Raw genomic sequence first — 19,040 nt, 5'->3', positions numbered from 1 at the left:
TTAAACTAATATGCAGTTGACGAAACTTTGTGTAATAAACAATGTCTTGTGTTGTTTTCGTTGTCTTCCAAAGTTTTGGGTCTGTAATGAATAAAGCTTCAGATGGTTTTGATTTGGCAACCTCCAAATGAAAGCTGAATCTTAGCCTCTTGAGTACTGCAAGATCTGTTAAAAATACTTTTAATAATTTTGAACTGTATTGAAGTTCCATAAGCAGATTGGTTTTTGCGTAAAAATTCCTCCTTTCACTTTTTTAGTTGCTGTCTCTTCACATCACTCATGCTGGATTCTAGCCCAGGTAAAATTTTTAAGGTTGACAAAGGCTCTTTTGGTATGCAAAGGGTTATACAACCGGTGGTGGTAGAACTGTTGAGAAATCAAGGTAAATTTTCCACTTTTTCTATCCTCTGTTTTAGTTGGCTGCTTTCCGCAGAAGAGAAGGAAGTTCTCTTCTCTGGTTGGACTTAATTCCAGTTCAGTATGCCAATGACCAAATTCAAAGAATTTATTTCACCATGAGCAGAGTGCTTTCCTAGATGACTGAAAGCCCACTGATGTTTACTGCAGCCATTCAGAAGTCTTTCTTCCATGGCACTCCATTCGAGTGGCCTCCAAGCAGGCTTGATTACAGGAGATCAGTAGCAGTCTGTATGTTTCAGATGCTTTTAATTTACATGTTGTTGCAACTTTAAAAAAAAACCCAAACTAACAAAAAAATCTCCAAGTGAACCCAAATCAGCCCTGCAACTAAAAAACATCATTTGGTTAAGGTCAGACTTTTAAAAAAATTGTTGCTGACAATTTGTGCCCAGATGTATATTTTCACACTCCAGAATTGCCAGGTAGAGAAAAGACAACACTCAGAATCAAGCCAATTAAAATGTTGCCCACTTTCTACTGGAAAAATCCAGGAGATAGGCATGGCACTGGAAAATATATTCCTGTTGTGCTGTCCTAGAGGAAAGACTTCTTCTGGGGATTGGTGAATATGGCTGCAGTATTCCTCACCCTGGGACAGGTATCCTTAGGGGAGCAAGCATAAGGGAGTGTTCACCAAGTCTTTGCCTAGAAGAGCTTGGGTTTTGCTTGGTGTGTGTGAAGGCTTTGAAAGGTGCTTATTAAAGCCTCACTTCTGCCACACATTCACAGCAAGGTCACACAATGCAGGCCTCTGACATTTCATTGTTAGCTTACTAGAACTACTTATCTGCAGATAAGGTGCATAATTGACAGACCTGGAGGTTTAGCATTCCTCCACCCTGTCTTAACACTGTTTAGGACACTGTGTTCCAAAACAGATCACAACTGCTTGGGATGAGGACCAGGGCACCTGTAACAAGTATGGTCCCCTAAGCTCTCTGCAGCCTGGGAGCTCTTCATCTTGTTCCAAATTACATGAATTACTGCATCATCCCTGTTTAGGATTTCACTGTATAAATAATTGGGTAATGAATCAATAAATGTCTTTGGTAGAATTTAACTAGCAGAGGTGCTTGGCACTACTCACTTTATGGAATTTGCCCAAGGCCAGAAGCTGTGCTAACTTTTGTTTAGTCATCTCATTAATGGCATAATGAATTTCCCAAAATACCATGGTATGGGCATTTGGAGAAACAATTTTTTTAACAAAACAAAACAAATTAAAACAAACAAACAAAAGAGAAAAGTAAGGCTCAGTTCAACTGCAAATCCATGAAATGGAAAAGGGACACCATATTTTTTGTATCTTAAAGTATCCCATTACAGTGAGTGAGTATTGTGCCTGTTTGGAGTTCTGTCTTCCAGAGCAAGATGATTAAATCATTGGCTGCACTCATGCACAACAGCCCAGCTTTTACAAAACTGAACTACATAGCATTTGAATCCTACACATCTAAAACCTACAGCATTTTAACATTGTCTTCTTGTAAGTCCTCCTGAAATAGATAAGATGCCAAAGAAAATAGCACCTTAGAACCTGCCTCTTTGCCACAAATTGTCCTGCCCAGATGCTCAACTGGAATAGCCAGATTGACAAATGATGCTGGGAACTCTTCTGAAATATCCAAGTGTAGTGTTTACTGAATATGCATCAGAGGCTTTGGTATTTGGGTCATCTCAGTGCCTCAGTCTTCTGGTCCTGTGTCATTCTTTCACTGTACACACTCACTCTATTTGTGCTTGTCTTATGCATGGCCCTTTAATGCTGCTTGTAAAACCCTCATTTTGTTCTAAATTTGATTGTAACTGGGTCCACTTTTTGTGACTTTTATGAGGGGAAGACTTATAAACCACTTGTGTCTTAAACTGTTACTCTTTAGGTATATTATTATTCCTGGTTTCAGGATGCTAAGGTGCTGTTAAGAACACATTTATGTTCCCTATGAACTGTCTTAGCTTGTGAGTGAGTCACAAAAATAAGTTTGCATTAAAAAAGCAAAAATTCTAGTTCTTCTTGCATTGTTATGGTTAGGCTTTAAAAGACCTTATTTGGATAAATATGATGTTTTTTAACTGCTCATTCTCTGACAATCTGAGGGTCAGTTTTGTTTTTCTTCTGAACAGAATAAAAATGGTCTTGGTTTTTTTTAGATCAACGACTCTGCTGAAAGACTTGTGCTGTCATTTAGCAGGAATGTACATGTAACATGTAAGAGGTAACCTGGAATTCCTCCTGCAGTCATAGTCAGATGCTCTCTGTCAAGCCCTCTGTGGTGGCTGGATTCACTCACTAGAAGGAATCCTGCAGGCACTCCCATACTGATCATTGCCAGTGCTGCTCTGCAGATTACCTTTCTGCTCATTGTTGTTTCCCCTTCCCTGTGGCTGGAAGTGCACTCAGTGGCATTTCCAGTGGAACTCAGTCTCCCCCTGTCCTTGGGAACAGCACACAGCCCCTGGGCACCCAGAGCTGCTGCTTTTGGCAGGAGTGTCCCCCCTCTCCAGCCTCTGTGTACTGAGCTGCCTGTATGGCAGTGAATGAGTGCTGGGCATGGGAGATGAGAATGATTCAATGTCTGTCTTACCCATTATCCTCTGCTGCAAGGTCTTATTCCAAGTATTTTACATTATTACAAGGAAAACCGAAATCTAAACAAAGGCAACAATTTACAGTCAAACTAAACTTTGGTTTTCCTAACTGTCTGATTTCTGCACAAGACATTTCTGCCTTGTGGGAGCCTATGGAGGATTTCCTTGCCTACTGTTTACAAGTGTTCATCTTATTGAACAAGCTTTAAATTTCTCTGGATAAATTATATTTAGGTAAAATACTGATTTTTTTTTTTAATTAACACATTGAGTTAATAATGATGTTTAATTAGCTCAGACCTGCACTGCAAATTGGCCTGTAAATTTCTGCTTTCTTCACATATGGATTAAAATTAAGCTTTCTGGTTTTATTCTAAGAGTTTTTTTAAGCTGAAAACAATAATCAAAAGGAGTAGACAAATGTGGGATTGTTCCAGTACTCTGTTTCCCCATCACATGATATTCTAAAAATACAGAAGTACCTAAAACTACTTTAGGTGTCGAAGAATTTCTGTAAAATTAAGTCTTTCAAATTTATCTACAAAGCTCCTCTGAAGAACTTGTTTTAATTAGCTGCATGGAGTTTGAAGAGTTTGTGATTCTCCTGCAGCACAGTCTGAGCCAGGTAGGCCAACACCTTATAGAGAGGAAAACATTTTTAATGCAATTTCCACAGAAGTATCGAATATGGACAAAAATTAATGTGATGTTGATAAATCAAGGCCAAGGGGAGGAGGATGCTGTGGTGCCAGCAGCACAGCCTGACATGCTTCCAGCCTTCTCTAAGATTGTTACAGGCCACTTTTCTCACCTCTGCTGCTTCTGCTCCCTCATGCTAAATTTCCCTTCAGGAGGGGTGTGCTGGGCAGAGTTCCACTGTCAGCAGAAGGACACTCTGAACTTCCCCCTCTTGGTGTGCTTCCTCTCAGCCACACAGCCCTGGCCACATGATTTAATGCCATAAGGGACTTTCCTGTGATCACAGGAGGATGAGCTAACTGCTCCTTCCCTCCCTGGGGGAGAGGGAGGTTGGGATTTGATCCAAAACCAACAGAAGTCTGTGGACAGAATCTCATTGACTGACACTGGTTTTAAGTCAGACTCTATAAATAGAGAAATTTGCATGAAATGTGATCAGCTGAAACAACTGCTCTCTCTCCAAGTTTCCACCTTGCATCCAGCAGAACCATCAACCTTCAGTAGGAATGTGTATGCTAGGGACCTAGCAGGAATACAATTAGGCCCTCTAAGGTTTTCACACAATTAAAAGTACACAGAACTTGGGTAACTTTTGTAATTTCCTAGCCCAGCCTCCTGCTAAAGGTAGGAGTGCTGGCAGTGCTGGGTCAGCTCAGCCATGGTTTTGTTTAGCTAAGCCTACAGGACCTTTGAAGGATGGAGGCTCTGAAACCTGAGTGGCCCATAAAGAACTGCATTACTCACCTGGTGAATTTTTTTCTAGCATCTGGCTTGAACCTCTGAAGTTAAAACACCTGCCTATGCCACTGGTGCTTATCTGCCACTATGGGCAAGAATTTGTCCTCATAAATAGTTGGCTTTGAAAAGCTGTAGGACTCTAAGTGATACCTCCTCAGCAAGGCTCTGAGCCTCTGTGGTGAGGAATGTGCTCCAGGGCCCCATCCTGGGAGCTGTGCATTGTGTCCTCCCCAGTTTGTCAACATTTTCTTTGAACTGAGGGCCCTAAAGCTGATTCCAGTATTTCAGCAGCAGCCTCACCATTTCTGGGCACTGAGGGACCATGACTTAATCTCACTTTCCTGACTGCATTTCTAATGCAGCCCAGCATGTAATTTTCTCCTTTTGTAATAAGAGCACACTCCTGGCTCATGACCAGCTTGACTTTCACCCTAACCCCTACATCCTCTTTGGGAGGGCTGTTTGTCAGCCCACTGAACCTGACTTCTGTGTAACACAACATCACCCTGTGCCTGCCCAGCCTCCTACCAGAAACCCAGCATTTATCTCCTGTTTGAAGATCAACTTGGCTTAAAAAGTTTACAGGGTTTTTAACCCTCTGCTGTCAGCTTGACCCACTGCAGAGATCAGTATCAGCTGCACAGTCTGAGCACAGTTCCACATAATTCTGTACCTGGGCTGTATCCAATATGGTATTTTACATTGTTATATACCTTTCCCTCCTTTCCTTCTTCCTTGATGTGGAAGAAGCAGCTGTCCAACCTCTGTTTCTGTAATCGCTCTTATCTGCAGTCACTAAGGAGTTACAGTTTGTGTATCTGACCAGGAAATGTGAAGTGTTTGCAGGCAGCCAATAAAGCAGAGATCAACAGCCCAGCTGACTCACCGGCAGGAAATCCCGAGCTGCTTTTGAATGCGGCTCAAAGCCGGCTTACACTTGGTGTCACCACAGTTTCACTCCATCATTCCGTAGTTTTATGTTTGTATTTCCAGAGGTAAGTTGATTTTTATTTCCAGTTTTTTTTTCCCTGAGACATCTGTATATTAATGTATTTTCTCCATAGTAAGGAAATGTCTTTGCTATGAATTAATTTTTTAAAATTACCTTATAATTAGAAACTTGAAATAAAATGGCTTTATAGCAGTCTTCTTCATGCCTCTGCCTGCACAGCTGGGCAAGGATGGCAAAGTTATCTGAGACTGTCAGTGTCTTACTTAAAAATAATGCAAACTGTTTCCTTGCATAGGTGACCTCTGGAATATTGATTTTGGGGGTTGATAATGAGATTTTTAATAGATATGGGAGAAAAAGCATTCAAAAGAGCAGAATTATTGAAAGAATGTCTTGGTACCTTGCAATACAAAGATGTAGAAACTCAGACACAGGGAGAATGGTGCTTAGCATGTCATGACATGGTTTGTAGCAATAAAGATTGAAGTGGTTTTTGTTTCAACTTTAAAAAATTGCCAGTTTTATTAGATTTTGCAAATCCAAAATAGGAGCTGATGATTAGCTTTAATTTTTATCTAAGTAGCCAGTTAGCAAGAGCTTAAAAATGCTTATATTGTTACTTGATTCAATTTTAAATAAAAATAAATACTTTCAGGAATGGTTTAGGTGGTAAAACCATTATTTGGTATTCCTTGCACTATGGTTGGAGCTGAGTAAATTATTTTGGCTATTTAAATTATTATTTATTGCTGTATAGAATAAAAATGAGACATAATTTTGCTTCTGCCAGCATTTTTATAAACTCCTTTACATTCAGGATTGGTAGATTTGTGTGGTCTGTTTGCCAGTTTAAGGAATAAATAGCTCATTTAGAAAATTATCTTCCTTCAGAGGGAACTTTTCAAATTTTATTAAACTGTCAGCCTCATCTCTTCTTTAAGGAAAGTTCAGAGAAGCAGCTAAGGCACCTAAGTTATTGCTTTCAAACTACAATAATCTAACAAAAAAGCAAAAAGTTCAACTGTGCTTCCCTACCAGAATCAAATGTGGTTAAAGCTCAACTGGTAAATCAGCTGCTGCTTTTTGCATTTTGATTGTGGTTAGAGGCAAAACTGAGCTTATATTGTGAATGTTCCTGCAGGACAAGACTGAGATAAACCAACAATAAAATGTTCATTAACTAGAAGCAGGATCACAGGCAAATTTATCTTCAGGTTTTTGTTTCTATTTTACTTGTGGAGAAAAAGTTATCTGGGCTTTGAGGCCTTCCACATCCCAGGAGCTCTTTTTGTAGAGCACACCTCAAAGGACACAATTCTCATTCAACAATCCTCCACAGTCAATTCAGTTCCCTCATTGTTTCCTTTTCTAGCCCTGGTCTACTGGACCCCAAAGGGAGTATTCCAGCCTGAGGAGTTCTGACTCACTGACCACTGGTCTGCAGGAATCCTTACCAGTGCCAGCTGGTTTATGCCATCTGTTGTCTTAGATTGCCTGGTTTCCTCCTTTACCCCTCACTTTTTGGCTATCTCCAGTCTAATGGAGCTTCACAGATGTAATTAGAAGGGTTGCTCATGCAGTAACACAGTGAGGCTTTGCAGAAGGTGTCTCTAATCTCTGTGTGTTGCCATGCCAAGGGTCTGAGAAGTGCAGCTGGCCCTGGAGAGGTCCTGCATAGACACTGCACTGCCCAAATTACTGGCAGCTACAAAGACACAACTCCATTTAGCAGAATTCTGACAGCTCACAACAGCAGGAAATGTTCCTTTTTCTTTGCTTTTGCATTTACATATGATGTATTAAAGATTATATGCAAAAATTATGCAGAACATGCTGACATCAGTTATTGAATAATTGCCTTTTTTTATGAGAAGTGGAGAAATTATTTGCCTGATATGCAACTGTAAGATGCTTGTTTGTTGTCTACATAATTCAGTATCAAGCTAAAATCACATTTCATATTATAAATACTGGTCTGCTATTTTAAAGGCATCAGATAGAAATAATGATGAGCAAATAATTAGCACCTTGCAGCTTCAGATGGCAAATTATGGTCCAGACACTCCTTTGCAATTAATGCATTTTTTCCTCTCTTTGTAAGGAAAGTCTGACACAGAGTGGTGAAAGGAAGGCTGTTGGATTTGTTATTTGGGAAGTAAGGGGTGGTGCAACTTTACTGTGCTTTGGTAATTGTGACAAAAAAAACCTCTTAAAACTTTTTTCTTTTCTGCCACGTTTTCCCCCCAAGCCAGCCATCAAGAAATGGCCAATCCATTACCTGTGGTAGCCCAGGAGGATTTGGAAAGCTTTACCTTGACCAGGACAGGCTCAGGCTTTGCACTCAAAGCCTTTCATATTTCCTGGAACTCTCCCATCTCTGTGAAGCTGCTGACCAGCCAGGACACCACAGACAGGTATGGATCTTATCTGCCCAACCCACCACACAGGTGGGCAGCACAGACCTGCAGGGCTGGCACCAGAACAAATCCTGGCATATCCAGCATCACCTGATCCTGAGCACATCTCCATCCCTAGAAATCCCCACCAGCCAAGAGGCAACTTGGAGGCAATTTTACTGAGAAACAAGCTCTATTGTGAAGTAGAGCTTAATCCTGAAGTCAATAATTAATCTACTTGGAACAATGTCTACAACCCTGGATCAGTAATACCAGTATGATAAGGTGCTATTTTTCTAGAGGTCCCTGAAGAGACCTCAGTTGAATTTGATCTAAACCAGCATGCACAGATGAGAGCAGGGGAAATGGGAGGAGGGAAGAATGGCCAGGGTTACAAAGCAGTGAGATGTGCATGGAAACACATGATGGAAACACATTATGGAAACACATCATCTCCTTGCAAAAGAGGATGTCACTAATAGCAAAAGAATACAAGTTATTTGGAACAATAAAGGTAAATCTTTGTTTTATTCCTAGCATTTCATATTCTCCAGCTTTTTCCTGACTTCACACTTCAATCCTGCTTCAAGCTGGGCTCTTATGTTCACATTAAAGCATTCAGAGGTTCTTCATTCTATATTAGAAAAAATACACTACACTATGACTGCTTCATGTTCTTACAGTTGTTTGGAAGATTATATGATATTGGGTTTATTGGTAAAATAATACTAGCTCCTGCTCAACCATAGGGTTCTCTCTCATTCCCACATCCTACACTCTCATCTCCTGCTGAAGTTCCCTTCACTCTAACCTGCCTCTGACTTGATTTTTTTTACAGGGAGTGGAAGTTGCTACTTCAGGACATAGCAAGTGTCAGACACTATGAGTCTGAACGTCTCCTGCCTTTCCTTGGGATTTACCAGTGCCATGGACTTGTGGGGATAGTGACTGAATGGATGAACAATGGATCCCTCCACTCCCTCATCCATGAGGTAGATAAAAGATGTCATCTTTGAGGTGATAAAATTAATTACAAGATCAAAGAACAATCAGCATGTGAATTACGGACAGTAGTCACAATCTGTTCTTCAGTTTCTGTGTTGTGCTTCTGTATTGTGGTTCTGTTTGTTGTCAAAAGACAATGGGAATAGCAACAACTTCACAGTACCAACACCTGTATTTTGTGTTACTTAGCATCAACTGTACCCAGATGTCCCCTTTCCCTTACTCATAAGGATCCTGTCAGATGTGGCTGAAGGGCTGCAGCATCTTCACAGCCTCGAACCTGCCCTCTGCCACTGCAGCCTGAAACCTTCCAATGTGCTTTTGGATGTGCAGTACAGAGCCAAGGTAGGAGCTTCTACTTTTAGTCCATTAACATAAAATCCAGTGATTGTCCTATTATTGCATATCTTGATGTTAATAGTCAACACTTGATATCAAGACTTGTTTTATTGTTACTAAAATTACTTTTGCTTGCATTTCCGTAGATATCAGGTTATGGCCTAACCAACTGGAGGAAACAGCAGCTGAGGTCAGACCTGCAGAATTGCCAGCAGAGAAACTGCCAGGATTTAGTGTATCTTCCTCCTGAAATACTTGAAGGAGGCCTCCCTTCCCAGGAAGGTGATATTTACAGGTGAATGGAGTCTCTAAGGGCATGTCATACCTAGTCCATGCTGCACTCTACAATGCTGCCAAAACTCTTCAAAGACATGACAGTAAAAATGCCAGACATATGCAGTAGGATAGTATGGCATGAGGCCAATTATAGCAGTGAATTAGATTTTAAATTCCCATATTTGGTGAATCAGATATCAAGGTTAACAACTGTTCCCAAAGTCAGTCATATAAATATTTATATAATGGACCTAAATGTTTTAAAAGTGCAAAGCTGCCAAAACTTTCAGATATATTTAGAAGCCTCATAACTGCTTCATGTAGTTTATAAGTGTGATCTGTTGCTGGCTTTAGTTTCAGAAAGAATTGTTTATGCCTAGATCAGGCCCAGGTAAAAATAAGACCTTTACCTCAATAGTGTCCCATTTAAGATTCTGTGGAATCTCTCCTGGGATAAGTTACTGAGCCACTGAAGCACCTGCACTTTTAAACAAAGTGATTTTTAGCAAGGAGAAAGATTACTCACTGCCACTTTTGGGTATGTTACATCCATTGTGGCTGCCTCAATAAATGAGAGAACCTCCAGGTGCCACTGGTCTGGATGGTCTGGATGGACACACATCATCATGACCAGCACACTGAGCTGTAGATTAATATTTTAAATAACTTTTAAGGAGACCACTCTTCTGATTTCTGAGCTTTTGTGAAACCTATAAATTTAAACTCCTGCTTTATTGTCATAGAGGCAGGCTCTAAGATAAGTCAAATAATGCATACACTTGAGGAGTCCTATAAATGATGTGACTAACCTCATGTTCACAAACACAAGTTCTGCACAGGAAGAGTGGAGGTTTACTTTCAGGTAGCATAATTAATTTTCCAAAATTGCATTCATATATATAATTTAATGTATACATGTATTATATAATACATTATATAATAATATGCTGAGATGTGACTCAGATGCATGAGATTTGTGTGCATCTAAACAGTGATGCAATAGAGAAAGCAGAAATCTGTCATACATGAAATACAAAGTACATTTAAGTTACATGTATGTCCACATTACGTGAATACTTTACAGATTTTTATGTGAAAGTAAGGCAAAAGAGGAGGCTCTTTTAACTACTGCAATCACTACAGCAAGATATATAAATAAATAGATATGTTTATCCTAGAACTGCCTCTTCCCCTTTTGATTGCTTTGCTTCTGACTTACCTGTAGACTGTTTTTTCTTATCCAGCAGCCTCCTCTTTTCTGCCTCTGATCTTTGATCTTTTTGTTAAACCACTGTATTTTATAGCATCTGAGTTGTGGGTTATATGCATAGATCTATGACCCCAATGCAATTACTCCTAGGATGTTTGAAATGGAAAAAGGTATTTGGAGCCCCATCAAAATTTGGTGAAGAAAATAGAAACATAGTGCATCAGAACCAAGTTTTTGTACATTAACTGATGTGCTTGTTGGTACCTGCTGAAAAGTCCAGTTGATACTGAAATTACTTAAAAACAAACCAATCATGATAGAGAAGGGAGAACAGAAGCTTCCAAAATTTACAAGATCAAATGGAGATAAGGCAGTAACCTGAAATGTAATTCTAACTGAACCTATATTTAAGCAATAAAAACCCCTTAACTTGATGATTTTATAAGAGCAACTCAATTGAGAACTGAAAAAGGTCTCATTGAATTAGAGAAGACTTGGATAGACTTTGTCTTGAAAAACTCCTTTCTCTTAAAGCAATAAACTTGCTTTTGAAACTGAGAATGTAGATACAGATTGCAAACTAATGAATGGTCTTTCACTGTTTTGTTGTTTTTTTTCAGTTTTGGAATCCTGTGCTGGGAGAGCCTCAGCAGACAGAAACCCTTTGAAGGTATTTATTTTTCACGTCAGACTTTGTGCTGTCCACAAATTCCCTTATTGTAGTGAAATTTTGACAAAAACACCATCTTTTCAGATGTCCCTTTGCCTTCTCTTACTGTTACAGCACAAAGCTCCACATTAGAGGATGTAAATATTACAATTCCTCACTAAATCCTATATGTTTCCAAAGAAGCTGCTCTTTCTGAGGGGAAAAGGCAGAGCTTCCTCCCCCACTAGTATCATCAACCTGTGCTTGCTGAAGCACTGCCACTGAGTTGGGTTTTCCATGGACCATCAGTGAGAAGGAATATCACTTCATATTTGTCAGCTGGAATTTTAAAATCAGTGACAAGTTGCTAATTGAATGAGCATAATACTCATTTTTACAGTTGCTGTGAGTTTCAAATACCAATGCAGAAATGTCAGTTCATGATGAATTATCTCAAGGAAGCAGGGAATCTTACTTTCTTAGATGAAAGTGTGAGCAGTTTTAGAGAACTTAGTTTGGCAAAGCACAGTATAACAATTGTCAGTGTCTAGGATCAATCCCTGTTTCATGGAAGTGGAGATCAGTAAGGGCTACTTTGCTATGGGCTTCGTTCTGCATGGCAAAACTGATTGAAGGACTCCTGCATTTTACTGAGGACCTTCAACAAATACTGCATGGAATAACATCTAAATACCCATACAGCTTATGGCTGCCATCTTGAGGCTGCTCAAAGTAGATTTCTTTTTTTAACAGTTATTTTGTTCTATTCTTGTAATGCAAGTGTAAGGCTTTATATAAAACTCTGCTTAAAATAATAGCATGTATTCCTGAGGAATCTGTGCATGTAGTTTACAGTACAAGTTTACATAACCATTTGTGACTCAGTATGGACAGAGTTCTTCACCCTGAAAGATGAAGTCCTGTTGCAATAAGCAGCTATAGCTGATGCTAAAGGCTAGCATATCTACTTACAAGAGCATTAGTATATTTTTCCTTTTAAAAAAGCAGTCTTTGTTTTAAAATATACAATATGACTTACATTGGATGTCATTTTAAGAGGTCTTTAATATTTTTTGGCAGTTACATTTTCTTTTCAATTGCAGGTCAAGGAACCCTGCTTGATATTTTGAGAGGAATCTGCAGCAGTTTGCGACCTGGCATTTCAGAAAAGCTCATACCAAGCAATTTGCCTGAGAGGAACAGACTGCTGCACCTCATTGCTCTGTGCTGGCATCAAGAACCAGATTATAGACCACATCCTGCAGGTAACAATCAGGATTTCCTTCTGTGCAGGAGACAGTCTTTATAGGAACATTGCTTTAGCACTGAACAGCTGAAGTGAAAGTGGTCTTTAGATCATCTTTATGTTTCCTCTAACTGAAGCTTCCTACCAGAAGTTGACTTATTTGTCTCCTAAATTTTGTTTACTGTAAAGTAAAGTATGAGGTGGTAGTTGTATTAGAGGAAACTAATTTCCTCTATTTAATCAATTTTCTCAATATAATAATTAAGTTAGTTGCAATATGATGATGCCTAAATGTATACATGCTTTCATACACAATGTGGTATTTAAAATGATTTATTACCCCTGCAGAATGTGTACACCTTCTAAATGGAGTTTTGGCTAGTATAAATAAGGAGGTAATTTCTGCAGCAATCTACAATTTGATGGATGCAAAGGTCAGTGCAGAATTTCTTGTTCTCCTACAACATTACTTGATTCATTCAATTCCAATCTTTCTGACCCAAAACCAGTTAAGGTTTTGTCTTGTTTTACTGGTCATGCCAGAGAGCTGGAGAGTGCCCTTTGGCACTTCAGGTTCATTCAGAAATTGTAGAATATATATTGTGAGGTTCTTTAGAATATTAGTCAATTGCTTCTTGCTATTTGAAAAATACAATTCTTTCTAGTCACCACCTGGAGTCAGACTGGCAAACCCATGTGAGCGAGAACAAACATCAGCTCAAGTACTGCAGATTAGGACTAAAACCAAGGACAGATTTTTGTATTACTGTTTAGAAAGCATTTAGTTCAAAACCTGAGCAGCATTGGTACCTGGAGCAATATCAGTAACAGCACTGCTCTGCACCCTTCAGTGCTTCTCAACGCCAGGCTTTCAGGCCAAGGCACCGCTCATCCCAGGGTCTCAGGGCTCTGCAATTCCACAGGAGGGGATGGAGAACAGCCAAGGACTGAGGGATGGAGGTAACTCCATATCTGCTTACACTGCCATGGGAGCTCTGGCACAAATGGGACTGCCACAAGCAGAGCTGCATCCTAGCTGGGTAACATAGGCACTGGGGGAAAACACTGACATGTGTTTTGGCTCTTGGACAAGGACTCTGACTCTAGCTGGAGTTACACAACCCATGCTGTGTTGTTGGTTTCATTACTGTGTGTTGTGTATGTTGATGCATGCAGGATTGTTGCAATCAGATTCTGGGCTTATAGAACAGCCTTGATCACAGCCTTAATAGGTAGCATAGTTAGAGTCAAAGTAATTTTTACTACCGTTGAAGTTTATTTAAAATTTTACTGCCAAATATTCCATAGTTTAATGTTTCAATCTCCCTTGAGCAAGGTTTTATTTTTAATTTTTTAGATTGTGAAGATTTATTTTATTAGTGGGCATCATTTCTTGTTGAAACAACTGAACTAATAAGTCAAAAATTACTCTAAAAATGATACTGAAGTTTCTGGGAAATTGATTCACAACTGTTGAAGTATAAAATCTAAAAAAATAGTTTAACAGATCTACTGTGGATGTACAAATTGGAAAAAAAGTTACAAGTATTGACACATCCTTACTGCAGACAGTTTGGCACACTGAACACAGGATGGCCATGCTGTTTGGCTACTTAAAGACAAACAAACATGTTCTAGCTAGCCCAGTCTGTCTCAAAACAAGCTTATGATTCAACACTGGATTTTAAATAAATGTGAAACACTGGAAAGAGTGACAGGATAGAATTTTGTCAGATTCCATGCCCATTCACTCTGTGCTGTTCAATGAGTGTACCTAGCAGTATAATACATGTTGCCAGTAGAAGTTATGTTACTATGAGCTGTTGCTCCTGACAGCTGTGAATGGCACAAACCACATCTGCACTTGCTGCAGTTACTGTGGCTTTCTTCTTCCAGGAGAGAGCGCTTAACGCGTGCAAAGGCTCAGAGACCTTCACCCTGCCAAGAGGCACCTGCAATTCACAGGTGAGTTCGGGGCACAGGAGTCTCCAGAGTATTTCATCAGCTGCTTATTCCTCCTAACAGCCCTGACACTGTGCAATGCAAACACTTGGGCAAAATGTTCCTGGCCAGGGCGACTCCATCCAACAAACCCCACTGCTTTACCTTGTTCCAGGCAGCTCACTCTGACATTGCTCTTGCAAAAACAGCCTCCTCCTCTGAGGGTTTGTTTTGAACCTCTCCCGTTTAGAAAAGGTTTTGGAACAAAAGTTGCCAAGAAGATAACTCTTCTCTATTTTGATGTCTTTCAGATCATCTGTCCACAAAAAGGCAACCGCTTAATCAGCAAGAAAATTCCTCTTGCAGTGCCAAGCTTGTCAACTGTTCTACCTGATAGCAGTGCAAATACAGCAGGAAGAGATAATATTGAGATGGGTGTGTCAAATACTACCCCACAGAATGCAACCAAAGGTCACTGTCTTGAATTATATTCAGCTGCAGCTGTTACAAGAAAAAGACAAATATTACTAGTTGTTTCTTATAGAAATGTAATTGTTCATGTAAAATTGTTGCTTCTCAGAGTAAAGCTGTGCTCTCTACTGGTATCATCTGAAGCATGAGTTCACTGCAGGAACTCCAGAGACCACAAAGCTTTCCACTTAGATGTATAGATCAAAAAAAAAAAAAAAAAAAAAAAGTACTAATTTTTTTAGAATACTGAGCTGTAAATGTAGAGCTGCCTTTCTCTCACACATCAAATATTGCCTGTTGCTTTTGAGAGAACAAGTCCTTTCTGGGAATCAGGCTGCTTTGTGCCACCAGGAATAACTGCTTTTTTGTAATCTGCTAAGAAATTTAGATATCTTTAAAACCTTTATCTTATCTGGAGATATTTTTAAAAAGGCAATGTTGCCAGGAACATATGAATAATTCCTGATAATCACTGTTCCAATATGGATAACTTTATTTACCTTTCCAATGTGGATTTCTCCTGTTTAAATTTGTGTCAAGAAGAGAGAGCCTGTATTTCTCATGCCTTCAGGTACAAAAACTGAGACATCAGAAGTGAATTCACCTGTAGCAACATCTGCATTTCCAAGCACTTCATGGACAGACTTATGGACAGAATAAAATGTTCCATAACTTCAATAATAAGTTCCCACAGACAGAAAAGCCAGATGTGTGTAGCAATAAAGGCCAAAGTTTTCCTAGGAATAATGATGTATTAACAAGAGCCAAAGTAATCTCAAGTTAGTCTTCAGTTCCTGTCTCCTGTAGTGGCTGACTGTAAAACATGTGTAATGTTTTCTTGTTGTTCAATTCAAAGGTCTAATCTTGCTCATCTTCACCTTTTCTAGGTCACCCAGGCTCTGAGAGAAGAAAACCAAGCTCCTTTTGCACAAATCCTTCATCTGGTTCAACTTCAGGCAAAGAGAGCAGTCAGCATAACTCCCCAGCACTGGCTCTTCAGCACAGACCACAACCAATGCACCAGGGACAAGCAGTGACAGGTAAGGCACCATTGTCACTTTGAGCTGGCAGTACTCACCTTGGCCAGGTCTCAGTGATTAAATTGTTTAAAACTTGGAGAAAACATTGGAGAAACATTTAGATATTTCTAAATTTTGTGCACATTTTCAGGTATTCAGAGTAATACCTGATTCTAACTTGATACAAATGTCTCTCTGTGTACAGCTGCTCCTCTGTTCTCAGAAGTTCAGGCACTGGCCACTGAGAACATTGGCTTATTTTATTTTAGGACAACAGTGAGGCTGAGAATGGTTCTGAAAAGACCATGATAAAAATACAAAAAACACAGCACACATTAATGTGAAATACATTAGTTGTTTAGGTCTGAAATATTCTTTTGCAATCATAAGCTGTGTATTGGCTACCTCTGCAAAAGCAGCTATTGATTACAGAAACAGGTGATAGGGGACCCTTCATCCCCTCACATCATCTCAGGTCTTCCTGCAGAACAGAGGCAGAAAAGGGTCAGCTTTTAATTTGTGAAGACTCTTTGGCTGTGGGTGAAGCTTTGTGAGGATTTTATGCTAACTTTTTGCAAACTGGCCTATAACAATTCTCAGCCTAGCTGGCTGTCCTTCTCCATGGCAATTTACTTGAGTGATAACATAATTTCTGGATAAATCAACAGACTAGACCATGCAGGAAAAGTTCATCACAGAACTCTCCTAGCAACACTCAGAAATCAGAATGACAGAAGCATGCTCTCCAAAGCAACACAACTTTTGGTTATTAATTTTCTCTTGGTGTATGGTATTTACAGTACACTAAAAACCCTAATTTCAGCACTAGATATTCTAATCACCCCATGAAAAGAGGCAGAACCCAAAGCTCTCAACCATTTTATCCAGAGTATTGCTTTTGGTATTAGTTTGGCTTTTTCCTAGTTTTGCATTACATGTTTCAAACTCTCCTGCTACCCTGAAGTACCTTTACCTGTACTTCCACCTTTATAGGAGAAAGTTTTCTCATCTGTGTCCAGCCAAGGTGCTTTGCATAAAGTTAAATACAGATGACTAGGGCATGACCTGAAAATATTCTCCCCTCACACAATCTGAGCACCCAGAGGTTTAGAAACACTTATTTGCTGTAATCTGGTCTTTGTGAGTTTCAAACATGAGATGAAAATACTTTTGGACTAGTTGCAAACATTGACTGCAAACAAACTAACTCCTCCTCTTTCCTTCTTCTACTCCCTCCTCTTCTTCTTCCTCTGCTGAGTTTGTATTTCTGGTATCGATGCTTGCTAACAATTTCTGTATGAAAAAAGCTCTTGGTTTATCTCATTTTGTTTTCCTTTTCACTCAAGGTCCTTGCAGCAAAGGCAACTGCTGTCAAATCCTTGCCTGCCAGAGGCAGAGCATCCTGAGCTGCATGACAGAAGGGCTCCTGAACCACGTGCTGGACGTGCTGCGCTCGCAGCAGGCCCTGTCCCGCAGCGACTACGAGAGCATCAGCGCCCGCCCCACGGTGACCGCCCGCGCCCGGGCCCTGCTGGACACCTGCCTCTGCCTCGGGGAGAGGGCAGCACAAGCTGCGCTCACCGCGCTGTCAGTGAACAAATCCAGTCCTCTGGGACAAGTCATTCATGCCCAGGCTGTCCTGCCAAGGTAAACAGGCTGCTGTTGTGACTGATTTTTTTTCATGGTCTGATATATGTATTTGAGCTCTAGTAATTTGTGATGGCAAAGATTCGCGTTGGTGTCTCACAAGCCATGGACCAAAGGCAATTCTTCCTACAGCTCATTATTTGAGTACTGTAGTGGAAAAAGCTAACTGGATTAAAAGGTCGAGTCAACTGCTGCCAACAGAAATTACCAAGAGTGGTATAACAAATGCTGATTTGGATCTCAGAGATGGGAAAAGTGCAATATGTGCCAGAGCAAACAGAGTTCAAGTGAGATGGCACCTTATTTCCTTGATTTTTTTCTTTAGAAGCGAGGAAAATGAAACATGACTTTTTGGAGGTCACAGTATGGAAGAATGATTATTTATAAACACTTCCAAATAAAGATAATGAATAACAGAATACTGCATGAGGAGAAAAAAATTGACTGCCTTTCACTGCACTCATATCTGAGCCAGCTGTTACAGAGAAAGGCTTCAGAGAATCAAGAAATATTTCTCCAGTAGGGCCTTAAGTAAGACTTGGAAGTTTTATATTATGCATATAAATTACTTAATTTTCCTCACAAATGGTCATATGAAAATGTAGCAGTACTTACATCTGTACTTCAGAGATGTGGGACTTGGAGTATTCATTAAATGGAGAAATGTTAACACTTTACATCCCTGTATCTCTCTAATCATGTCTGCAGCTCAAATGTAAAATTAACCAGGCAGAAGAGGTGCCTGGTTTAATCAAAAGCTGGTCATTCTGAATGGCTGTTCTGCTGAACTGTTGTCATGGTTGTGCTCTAATGGGGACAGCCTCGGAGCACTGGGAGGTTTTGTAGCTCTGGCCCCATGGTCACAGACGCTTTGGAGTGTCCTGCTGCTGCTTGAACTCATCCTCAGGTCATGGACCCTTTGACTTGAGTTCACATGGAGTTCCTGTCTGTGCAGTGCAGCAGCACAGAAACACTGCTGTTATCAGAATGTTCCCAGGCACAGGCAGATAAATGGTACAACAGGCAGTGAAAACAACAGCCCAGCTACTAACAAGCACCAGACTCGTGTACAGAAGGCAAACAAGTGCCATGGCAAGCACAGGAGTCTGTCAACAGATCAACTGCAACAGCAGCTACAAATGTGATCCAGCACATTCCAGTAAAATCCATTGTTACCTTGAGCCCTTCAAGCCTCACATTGGATGCTGGAAAGAACATTTGTCCCAGCAGACAACTATGCTACACAACAGTAAAGTGAGAAAACGTGTTCATTGAGAGCCAGACAATTTATCAGATAAAGTAAAATCTGCACACAAGCAAAGGAAAATGTGGGATTAATTCACCACTTGCCAAGGGCAGGCAGGTGTCCAGCCATCTCCAGGAAAGCAGGACTCCATCCCATGAAATGGTTCCTTAAGAAGACAAATATCATCACTCCAAACA

At 40.1% G+C, this 19,040-nt stretch overlaps 1 protein-coding gene across 1 annotated transcript; it reads left to right on the top strand.

The window, feature by feature from the left end:
* Positions 1-7,650: 7,650 nt before the first annotated feature.
* LOC118691269 (receptor-interacting serine/threonine-protein kinase 2-like) lies at positions 7,651-18,274 on the top strand. Its single transcript, XM_036390402.2, has 11 exons — positions 7,651-7,812; positions 8,633-8,786; positions 8,989-9,144; positions 9,285-9,433; positions 11,245-11,294; positions 12,377-12,538; positions 12,868-12,953; positions 14,416-14,484; positions 14,772-14,937; positions 15,819-15,971; positions 17,297-18,274. Exons 1-11 carry the CDS (start codon positions 7,661-7,663, stop codon positions 17,599-17,601), a joined length of 1,602 nt encoding a protein of 533 aa, XP_036246295.1. The 5' UTR covers positions 7,651-7,660; the 3' UTR covers positions 17,602-18,274.
* Positions 18,275-19,040: the final 766 nt, after the last annotated feature.

This window comes from Molothrus ater, chromosome 12 (assembly GCF_012460135.2).
Source record: "Molothrus ater isolate BHLD 08-10-18 breed brown headed cowbird chromosome 12, BPBGC_Mater_1.1, whole genome shotgun sequence".
NCBI lineage: Eukaryota > Metazoa > Chordata > Aves > Passeriformes > Icteridae > Molothrus > Molothrus ater.
The sequence above is the reverse complement of the archived record's forward strand: the minus strand, read 5'-3'. Positions and strand labels throughout refer to the sequence as shown.